The sequence below is a fragment of the Drosophila gunungcola genome, chromosome 3R, assembly GCF_025200985.1.
Source record: "Drosophila gunungcola strain Sukarami chromosome 3R, Dgunungcola_SK_2, whole genome shotgun sequence".
In the NCBI taxonomy this organism is placed as follows: Eukaryota; Metazoa; Arthropoda; class Insecta; order Diptera; family Drosophilidae; genus Drosophila; species Drosophila gunungcola.
In genome coordinates, this window is record NC_069139.1 from 22,384,084 (window position 1) to 22,394,722 (window position 10,639).

At 44.5% G+C, this 10,639-nt stretch overlaps 2 protein-coding genes across 8 annotated transcripts; both read left to right on the forward strand.

Moving 5' to 3' along the window:
* Window positions 1-420: 420 nt before the first annotated feature.
* Window positions 421-3,029, forward strand: LOC128252890 (ninjurin-1). 7 transcript variants are annotated; one of them, XR_008267354.1, is made up of 4 exons: window positions 1,370-1,515; window positions 1,578-1,754; window positions 2,374-2,630; window positions 2,709-2,817. XR_008267354.1 is itself a non-coding variant. In XM_052981065.1 (3 exons), exons 1-3 carry the CDS (start codon window positions 695-697, stop codon window positions 2,907-2,909), a joined length of 414 nt encoding a protein of 137 aa, XP_052837025.1. In that variant the 5' UTR covers window positions 421-694; the 3' UTR covers window positions 2,910-3,029. The 7 variants fall into 7 exon arrangements, 6 of the variants coding, with proteins under 6 accessions (XP_052837025.1, XP_052837023.1, XP_052837024.1 ...); XM_052981065.1 differs by lacking the exons at window positions 1,370-1,515; window positions 2,374-2,630 and adding an exon at window positions 421-730 and having other exon boundaries at window positions 2,709-3,029; XM_052981063.1 differs by lacking the exons at window positions 1,370-1,515; window positions 2,709-2,817 and adding an exon at window positions 427-730 and having other exon boundaries at window positions 2,097-2,515.
* On the forward strand, window positions 2,972-10,460 carry LOC128252888 (EH domain-containing protein 1). Its single transcript, XM_052981057.1, has 4 exons — window positions 2,972-3,127; window positions 3,548-4,764; window positions 9,228-9,401; window positions 9,471-10,460. The coding sequence occupies exons 1-4, from the start codon at window positions 3,102-3,104 to the stop codon at window positions 9,674-9,676; spliced, it is 1,623 nt and encodes a 540-aa protein (XP_052837017.1). The 5' UTR covers window positions 2,972-3,101; the 3' UTR covers window positions 9,677-10,460.
* Window positions 10,461-10,639: the final 179 nt, after the last annotated feature.

Below are 10,639 nucleotides of genomic sequence, written 5' to 3' on the forward strand. Positions count from 1 at the left end.
CATAGCTTTACCTTTTACCTAAAAAAAATGTTTTTAAAACATCAAAAAAAGAAAACAGAGTTTTTTTAAACAGTTTTATTTTGAAAATTTAATATTTTATTAAGGTCTTAGCTTTGTTCATAACTCAAATAAGAGTTACAAAATCCATTCCTTATATTTAATTGTAAGTTGGTATTTCAAATGCCTAAAATGTTTGTTTTTTTCAAAAACTTAAATTAAATTTAGTTAATAAATAAATGTAAATGTGCTGATTCAGGCTAAGGATAACCCTGCTAATGTGCATCCGCTTCGTAAAATTCAATCAATACACTTTCAATCCAGTGAGCTCCTGTCATTAGTCACGACTACTCGAAAACACTCTTTCCAGCTTAAACCACTCTCTTTGTGGTCAAGTGTACCGAAAGCCCGACTCATTCGAGTACAAAACTCTCTGGGCTGGAAACTACATATTTCAGTTCGCCGTCAGTTGTTTAATCGTTTGGTTGTGTCGCTAAGCGTCTCCACGACAACGCCAGCCCCAAGTATCAACAATTGTGTGTTGGCCAATTTGAGGAGACAATGAAAACCGAATCCACTGGAATTGACCGTTTTTGAGTTCTTTTGTTTCGTCTGACTTTGCAAACCCATCCAAAGTGCAGCAGTGTGTGACTGAAATCCAAGCTGAAATTGAAAACAAACCAAAGATTTGTACATAATGGCTTCGGGTTTGGAGCGGGTAAACGAAAACGAAGTGAGTCCACAAATAAAATATGAAGATGATTTCAAGTGTTTTCACATTCCGCTCACACACTGACCTTGATCTTCGCCTATATTCCTGTTCATGAATTATTTATTTATTCGTGCGAATGAGGCACACCACCTCCATATCCCCATTTCTATCCCACCAGTAATTGCCAGTCCATGTAATTGTCGTTGTTGTTCGTGCAGTTCAAAAATGATATGTGCTCGACTCGTTTGCCTTATGCACCTTAAAACTCCGATGAGCTGTGCGAAAATGCATTTTAGTTCCCACCGGTTGGTTGTCTGTTCTCATATTGATTTTCTAATTGTGATGACAATTATATGAACAACCACACACCCTGTAATTGTAATTATCCTGGTAGCTATTTGTAGAATAGTTAAATCTTTTGTTTTTTGCAGAAACCCATTAAAAATGCTTGGCAGGTACGCAATGATTTTTAGAGACATTCTTCTTTTAATACATTTTACGATATCAAATTTTATTGTTGTTGTCAACATTTAATTTTTTTTTTTAAATTTAACTTTATTTTGATCATATAAGTAATTATTTCTTACATGTTTTTTATACTTAATTTTTTGTAACCCTTGCCCCCAATGTAAGCTTTTTGTATGCCGATTTTTTCATTAGTTGAAGTTGCGGTGTTCTGTTGTCTTATCAGCACAAGATCGACATAAATGGCAAGAGATAAAGGCAAACTTCGAAATCGATCTACGAGAATCACTCACTTTCAATCTGGCCATTGCACCGGCACCATGACGTCTTTCCTCGATAATGTATACTTCTTTTTCGTAATTTTATTCACATAGTTTTTCTTATTTATTACTATACGTTTCAGATGAAAGCCATGGATGCCAATCGCTATGCCACCAAGAAGACGATTGCCCAGGGCATGCTGGATATAGCCCTGTTGACCGCCAACGCCTCCCAGCTGAAGTACATCCTCCAAGTGGGCGAGCAGCACCAGTTCTACAAGCTGATGCTGATCCTGATCAGTCTGTCTATAGTTCTGCAGGTAAGCATATACTTATGTCCCTACTTTCTAAACAGTTCTCTACGTGTCCTGCACAGAGAAAAACAATAAACCAGATTGGTCAATATTGCGAGGATTAAAATAAAATAGCTACTAGCTTTTGAGTATTATACTGTGTTTTTTTTAAAGAGCTTATCGGAGTATTTAAAAAATAAATGCAATTTAACAATTTATTATTTACTTCTTTAAATCTATTTCAAAGTCTTGATTAAATATTTAAAAAATTTAATCTATATTAGATAATGATAAATTGCGTCAATCCATCATAGTTTAGTTACACTTGACGGATACAGAACTGAAATGTTTGTGTTTTTCTCTGTGTAGGTCCTGTCGGGCGTGCTGAGCCTGTCCCTGAGTTTGATGCGGGACTGTCGGCTGCACCAACCAGAGTTCCACCAGTCGGCCAATATCATTAACCATGTGCGCACGGGTTTCGCCTTTTTCACCACGATGATAAATCTGTTTATATCGGCATTTGATAGTCGACTGCCCCCGCCACAAGGCGAATTTCTGAACAACGTGAACTAACGTGAACGTGGGGCAGAGGCCTTAAAATGTGCTTACTATCCGGTTCTAACGCTTTCCATATCCATTTCGACAGCTTCTGGTGGGCATTCTGTTTGTGGCCATCGGCAGTCTCAACATAAACAAGCAGCAGGATCAGACGGCGGCGGTGATCCTGAACGACGTCATTTTGGTGGTCGTGTTTATAATATCCGTGGTGAACGTTATCATATCCGGTTTTGGCATTGAGTACTCGTCGCAGCCGCTCAGACTCCTCGATCAGCATGAAAAAACACCCTAGAAAGTAGGCGACATCCAACGATTTACACCAAAACACTTGACTTTAAGGCTAATGTAAACATAAGTTGTAAAGCAGAATAAATAAATAAATTGATGTTAAAGCATGGCACTTGTTCTTACCTTCGCAAACAGGTGGCTGCTGGAGTTTTGCTGGTCATTCAGTCCCTGATCAATATGCACAATCCCAAGGACCGAAGTCTGGGCTTCACCATCAACCACTTTATTGATGTCTTCATATACCTGTCTGTGTTTTGCGACATTATGAAAATGAATTTCGGCATCGATCCGGCCGTTCCTCACAGCAGCGATGATGCGGAGCCCCTAAAGCCCTAAATTTGGTTTCAGGGACCTACAAATTCAACTTCTAAGATCGGCGTAGCCACAGAGTTTTATTTTATTATTTCTTGTTGTGACTTGAAAAGTTGTATTTGTATTAAAGGTATTCAAATTTAATGTAAGCTGCGTTTTCATATCGCAAAACAGTTTTATCAGATCAGAGTACAAACAACTGTTTTATATTTTATAATGCCGCGTCAAGAAGCGGGCGACAGGTGAGCATTCATTTGAATTCGATAAGTGCGCGCCATCGGCGCCAGTGAGACCGTTTCGCGAATAGTGTTACCACTAATCGATTTGCCCAAAAACACCGCCACGTAGGCTGCAATCGATAACGATAGGCGCCGCCCATCGCCGATTGCAGCCTTGGTCCGTTATCGGTCCAGAGCGAAAAAAAAATATTCCAAAAATAATACGTACGCGCGTGAATCATTCGCCACACGTCCCAGCGCAGCGCGACAATCGAGTGTAGACACACATAACTGCCGTAGTCGTCGAGTCCGTGACATCCGCATCCGCGCCAGCATAACTCCGCATCCGGCCGCGTTCCCCGACACCGAATCCGCATCCGCATATCCCATTCACATTTACTCCGGTTTCTAATTGTAAGTGCAATTGTATTGCAAAATGTTTAGCTTTCTGAAGCGCGAGAAGAACACCCAGGAGGTGGTGGAGAATGTGATCGGCGAGCTGAAGAAGATCTACCGGAGCAAGCTGCTGCCGCTGGAGGAGCACTACCAGTTCCACGACTTCCACTCGCCGAAGCTGGAGGATCCGGACTTCGATGCCAAGCCGATGATCCTGCTGGTGGGCCAGTACTCCACGGGCAAGACGACCTTCATCCGCTACCTGCTGGAGCGCGATTTCCCGGGCATCCGGATCGGGCCGGAGCCGACGACGGACCGCTTCATCGCCGTGATGTACGACGACAAGGAGGGCGTGATCCCGGGCAACGCCCTGGTGGTGGACCCCAAGAAGCAGTTCCGGCCGCTGTCCAAGTATGGCAACGCCTTCCTCAACCGCTTCCAGTGCAGCAGCGTGGCCTCACCGGTGCTGAACGCCATCTCTATCGTGGACACGCCTGGCATCCTGTCCGGCGAGAAGCAGCGCATCGACAGGGGCTACGACTTCACCGGGGTGCTGGAATGGTTCGCGGAGCGGGTGGACCGCATCATCCTGCTGTTCGACGCCCACAAGCTGGATATCTCCGACGAGTTCCGGCGCTCGATCGAGGCGCTCAAGGGGCACGACGACAAGATCCGTATCATCCTGAACAAGGCGGACATGATCGACCACCAGCAGCTGATGCGGGTGTACGGAGCGCTGATGTGGTCGCTGGGCAAGGTGCTGCAGACTCCGGAGGTGGCGCGCGTCTACATCGGCTCCTTCTGGGACCAGCCGCTGCGCTTCGATGCCAACCGACGGCTCTTCGAGGACGAGGAGCAGGACCTGTTCCGCGATTTGCAGTCCCTGCCGCGCAACGCCGCCCTGCGCAAGCTGAACGACCTGATCAAGCGGGCGCGCCTGGCCAAGGTGCACGCCTTCATCATCGCCGAGCTGCGCAAGGACATGCCCTCGGTGTTTGGCAAGGACAGCAAGAAGAAGGACCTGATCAAGAACCTCGGCCAGGTGTACGACCGCATCCAGCGGGAGCAGTCCATCTCCCCGGGCGACTTCCCCGACATCAAGAAGATGCAGGAGGTGCTGCAGCACCAGGACTTCACCAAGTTCCACTCGCTCAAGCCGCACCTGCTGGACATCGTGGACAACATGCTGGCCAAGGACATTGCGCGGCTCATCGAGATGATCCCGCAGGAGGAGATGTCGCTGGTCAGCGAGCCCGTGGTCAAGGGTAAGTCCCCCAAAAGCACCGCTTTGTTGCCTTAGTCATCACCTTAGTCACTTGCTGGCCATCCAAATCGGGAATCAGACATCTGAGTGTAGATTTCGAGAAATTTGCTGCTTTTCCGCGGGGGTTTCGCTGGCGTTTTCGCTTTCCCATCGCACTGAAACATTGCGCATGCGCGGCGAGAAAAATTCCCCAGTTAACCCAGATATTTGCCAAGCCAAAATGCGAGGAAAAACAAGTTTTGCCAAGCGGCGGAGTGAGCGGGTTAGATTCAGTTACAGCCAGAGCTAGACGACCGCAGCCAAATGTATTCAATGGATACACTTACAGATTCAGATGCCAGATTCAGGCTCGCTTTCATACCACATTTTCCTCCTGGCCCAAAATCGCAGCTTCCTATTCAGCGTTCGCTAGCGAATTATGCAATGCCTTGACAACGTCTGTATATAACCCCATATACTACTGTATGCGAAGCATATTTGAGCTATATAAACAAATTGATAAGCCCCGAAAACTGATAAGGCGAAAAAAGTCGGTGTCAGTTTAGCGCTTAGGCAACACAAACGCACTTTCTGTGCCAAACTAAACATCGAGGTGGAAGCCAATATCGCCCAGAACCACGTATGCTCGTATCTTTCGCAAATACTGGGTGCCAAAATGATAATCAACTGTTTTGTACCTGAAAGTGGGCAATTGTGGCAGGGCGTGGCCTCACAAACTACACCATTTGTATGTCAATAATTATCGAATTGCTTTCGTCATGGCCAGAAGTCAGTTGTACTCTCACCGGCTAGATAAGATTCGTGGCTATGATGTAATCACTGGAAAATATCGATAGCTCCAGCACAGGGTTTGTTCCAATTGGGGCATGAGTCATCAGAAAAAAAGAAAATACTAGGCGTACAGTTGGGCACGATAAACATTTCATGCTCGAGCGAAGCCCAGTGGCTTTTTTCGGATCTGGCTCTCCGGAGCAGACGCATCCAGGCAGCCATGACGAGTACCACGCACCCGGCACCCGATGGCCAACTAAAACGCCCAGCAAAGCGAGCGAGTTTAAAGGGGAGAATCAAACGATGAAGCCAGCCAGCTACATATATAGTTAATCAGAGACTAGACTAGAGGCGCCAATGGCATTGTAGTCCACAAACAGACTACACTTTAATTGAGAGCCAATTCCATTCGATGCATGCTGACGAGGCGACCGGTTTGAGTGCGACCTGTGAACTTCGTGCGTGGCCCAAAGTTCAAGGCCTATGTAATTAGACTTTCCGTGCGGCTTTTCCCGCACACCTGTTCGCGTTCCCCCATGCATTCGTTAGTGGGCCAAGCCAAAGTGGCTTGTTTGTCAACCCTTATCGGGTTGCCAGGCAATGCTGCTACTCCAGGCCAACTGTTAGATAAAAATCAATGTAAGGCCGAGTCAGAGGGCCATCAGCAAATGCCTTATCAGTCCAGAGAAGTCTGTCTGTGTCTGCTCGGGCGGACTGAGATTGAGCCGAAAGCCTCGTCTGGTCTTCTATGATTAGCAGTGCTCTAATTTCCATACACTTATTTCGTTTATCTGCAAAGTAAACACTAAAACTAAGTAACAAGTATGTGGCTGGTGGAATTTGTAGACATGTTTCTCAGTTTCGCTTCGTATATGTAGGTAGCTCAATAGATTATCTATAAATAATCAATTACAAATTATCTCCAGCCCTAAAGAGCTTTAGATACAAGCAACCTATAATAAGCCAGTTACTAATTATATTGCTCATTATATAATCAGTTGTTCAGAATGTACATACATACTCTTTTATCGTTCGAACAAAAGTCTCTGTCAGCGGTTTCTAAATGGACTTTCCATTTATCCATGCTCGTTATCAGCGCGTCAATTATTTTATATGAATGTTTTTACATTCCCTAAACGAACACATTATAAAACTAAAATCGAAGAGCGTGTGATAGGATTAATTCAGAACACAAACAGTCGGATAGGGAGAACGAAAATAATTATCTCCCTAATAGGCAAAGCAATTTAAAGTGGAAAGAGTAAATATAATAAAACTTTGCACTCCAATATGGGCTGAGAAAGAAGATTGTCCGGTGCATTTGTCATGCGGCCAGCTGATTAAACATTATTAATCCCCACGCCCAGTCCAGACGATCCCTGAACAACCCATCCCACCTCGGGAAAGTCAATTCTGTGAGGCGAACCGGTTGCCGTCAGATATGGCTTTTGATGGCGTTGGCAACCTGAGGCCGCGTATCAATTGCGCTCCTCCGATTCTGACTCGGGGCGTGTGGCACAAATTGGCTCATCCTCCGCCTAATCCGCCTTTGAATTCCCAGAGGGGAATGTTCGTATTTCAGATGAACTAGCGCTAAGTGCAGGAAGAAAGCATTTTACTATGATATACAGTTCGGGAGCAGTCCATTGTCTGGGGCCCTGGCTGATCTTTTCAGTGTGCCTCTTGGATGGCGGACCACTTGAGTGGCTTTTTAATTTAACTAGTAGCGCATTTCGCATGACCTTGTGCGCAAGCATTCGACACACAACATACGTACATATACATTTTTCGGATGGAAAATCTATGCATGAAACGATTGCCGAAAGCGATCGACTGATGTCATGGGGGCACTATTGTTTCACGGAATGTGTCATCCGCGTTCGAATGTCGGATCTGTGTTCATTATGCTGCAGCTTGTAAAATTCGATAGCCCCTAAAGGCGCCTCAGTGGGCAAGTGAATGAACTTCTCGTTTATTATTACACCCGGGGCAAGAGGCGGAAGAATTTCAGTGGACGTACCCCTGAAAGAGAAGCGGAATGCGTTGATAAAGCGAATCGCGATCAAACAGCTCGAAATCAAAGTCAAGAACTCGGGGCTCTAATTTAGTGCATGTGCCTCAGTGTGTGTATCTGTATCTCTGTCTCTGATTTTATTTTCGTTGCATTCGGTGCACAGTTTGGTTTTATTTCGTAGCGTTTCCGTTGTTTTGTCTTGGATAATTGTGATGAACCAGTGATGTCTTTATAGTTTTGGTTTGTTATCCCAAATCAATCTTATGCGGATTATGCCCTCGATCGCACTTGGTCAGGTTTTCAGCCTCTGTCTTGAGTCACATCACATGTTTAGCATTATGTCGCTAAATAGTTGTACACACATCTAACACGATCTTGCAGAAATAAGGTCTTCTGTTCGCCGTTCTTTTGGTTCTTCGTACTTTTCGTTTCGCCATTGGCCCACTAATTTTTCTTGGTTTGATTTCCACGTCCGAGTCGCATTGCCGCACTCTCCAGTTCTCCAGTTGCTCTGCTCCTCTGTCAACCTTCTTTCTCTCTTTCTTGCATACCCGTAGAGGATTCTGACGAGGATTTCGATGTGGCCGAGGAGCCTGCTCTTCTGACCCCCAGTTCGCAACGGCAGCGCTTCGATCGCTGGCTGCAAAATCTGCGCCAGCAGCAGCTCCGTCTGTTCAGCAGTTGCACTAGTCGGGTGGGCATTGTCGAGAACGATAAAGATGCCGATCCTGGCCCAGAACCAGTGCTTGCTACAGGCCTGGAAGTTGCTTCTGAGCCAGAGCTAGACACTAAGGTTAATCCTGATCCTGAACCTGAGCTAGACTCTGAGGCTGAACCTGAACCTGAATCTGTAACTGAAACTGAGGAAGAACCGGAGGCGGTGACAGGGACAGACATGGACGTAAGCACCCTCAGTAGTTGATTCTTTAATCAGTGTTATGACGCAATCATTACCTCATTCAAAATAAATCAGATGTATATAAAGAACATTAAAGAAATTGTGTGCCAACTAAGATTCCTATAAAAATATAAGTTTAGCAAATTCACACTCTTTAAAGATATAAATGGATGAAATCAAAATCTATGATTTGACTTGTGTACTCTTAAAGAGCTTAGAAATGCATAATAGGAGATAAATGCTACCTTTATAAAGATCGTATGCACTTAAATTGAATATAATAGTCCGAAAAGTCTTAAATACTAGTCTGATTTCTTGGTCAAATATGTTTAAAAATAAGTAATTCCAGTTTGGCTATGGGCCTATAGACATGCCAGCCAAAAAGCCCTCTTCAATTGCCCGCTGCGACAGCAAGAGGCCGCAAACGAATTGAGCAACTTCAAAAAAGTGAATTGCAATCGCGCTCGGCAGGCAACCTGCACCGCCCATCGCAATTGCCCCCAGAATGCAATGCCCCACAATTGCCTGTTAAAGTAGCCGGCAAAGTACATGCTTAAGTCGGTCAGCCGGCCTAGTCACGATACGGCGGCGACGTCAATTGGAGCCAAAACGATCTGAAGGTTTTAATTGCCTCAAATTGAATGTTTGTGCACGGCGACGCACCGATCAGCTTAGATTACATGCTTAATTAATGCAAATTTATGTAAATTTATGGCGCACACAGAGAGTTTCGAATTCCAAGCTGACCTTTTCCCTTTTTGATCCACTGCTCCATCCACAGGTGGTGCCTTCGAGGGAGTCATCGACGATCACGTCTCGCCCTTCGGCTACATGAAGGGCGAGGGCATCGATGCCGGCTACGGGGAGCACGAGTGGATCTGCAACAAGGACAAGCCGCGCACAGACGGCATTTTCAACGGGCTGGGACCCGTCGATGGCAAAATATCCGGTGCAAGTAAGTGCATTTGCTTATACACATTATATCCCGAAAGAGGAAATTTATAAATATTTCCCTATCTTTCAGCTGCCAAGCAGGAGCTCATCAAATCGAAGCTGCCCAACTCGGTGCTCAGCAAGATCTGGAAGTTGTCGGATGTCGATGGCGATGGCTTCCTGGACGCCGACGAGTTCGCGCTGGCCTTGCACTTAATCAACGTGAAGCTGGAAGGCTGCGAGCTGCCCACCATGCTGCCGGAGCACTTAGTACCGCCGTCGAAGCGCTATGAGTAGTGCTCCGTAGCACACACACCCGATCACACAACCTCACACCCCAAAAACACGTACACAGAAGTCGGATAGAGACCAAGCCACTCCTAGGATGCACTATGTTCGATTCGTTTGATTTTTCAACCACAGTGCAGGCGACTGCCTTTTTATATGTACTATACTCGTTACGAACGCGCTAAACTGGGTATTAAAACACACAAGCGGCAATGGCAAGCATTGCAACGTATGAGATATCAATCATAAATTCGTAGAATTTACACAAATATAGCATATTTTTGGATAATCGATTGTAGGGCGAGATGTAATGTAGGAAAGAGGAGCAAGCAGTCTAGTGGAATAAGACAAACAGTGTGTGTTGAGCGCCCAAATGTCGTTGTTGACTTAAGAAAGTGTGGAGAAACAATTGTTCAATGCCAATGAAAAAGCATGAAGTTATACTGTATACAATATCTAGGTTAATGCTAATGTCGATGTGCAGCTTGGAGGGTGATTAATTTGCAACCGAACCACTTTTGATACACAGTAAATATATTTGTTATATTGAAATTTACAACTGGAAAACGTGGGTAGAAATCATGTATTTCCTATATTTATTGTTTAAAATGCTCCCTCATGAAAGCCCGCAAGAATTGAAATGAAAATGTTGTGCAATTTAAATTTTCTAAGTGCAAATTATTGCCTGTGCTTCGACTATTTTGTAATTAGTGAATTCTTGAATATTATTAAATGTGAAATTAAAACTGATTTTTAAATTGTATAATAAATAAAATACACATTTTTGGAATAACCTTTAGTTTTGTATTCGGTTTGGTGGCTAAATTTCTAAGGCAAAAACTTAAAATTTGCATATGCTTTTGTCATAAATTAAGGTCATTTTAAAGGAGATTCATGGGTTTCAGATACTTTTTAATCAAGTTTAAATTTTAAAAATGGCGGTACTAACTTTAATTTGGTATATTTTCTTAC

Excerpts from the sequence above, each read along its gene's own strand:
- LOC128252890 (XM_052981061.1), top strand. The coding sequence starts at position 1,417 with ATGGCAAGAGATAAAGGCAAACTTCGAAATCGATCTACGAGAATCACT. Across the intron at positions 1,516-1,577 it reads TGACGTCTTTCCTCGATAAT|ATGAAAGCCATGGATGCCAA; the intron begins GTATACTTCTTT and ends TATACGTTTCAG. Across the intron at positions 1,755-2,096 it reads GTCTGTCTATAGTTCTGCAG|GTCCTGTCGGGCGTGCTGAG; the intron begins GTAAGCATATAC and ends TTCTCTGTGTAG.
- LOC128252888 (XM_052981057.1), top strand. The coding sequence starts at position 3,102 with ATGCCGCGTCAAGAAGCGGGCGACAG. Across the intron at positions 4,765-9,227 it reads CAGCGAGCCCGTGGTCAAGG|GTGGTGCCTTCGAGGGAGTC; the intron begins GTAAGTCCCCCA and ends CTCCATCCACAG. Across the intron at positions 9,402-9,470 it reads TGGCAAAATATCCGGTGCAA|CTGCCAAGCAGGAGCTCATC; the intron begins GTAAGTGCATTT and ends CCTATCTTTCAG.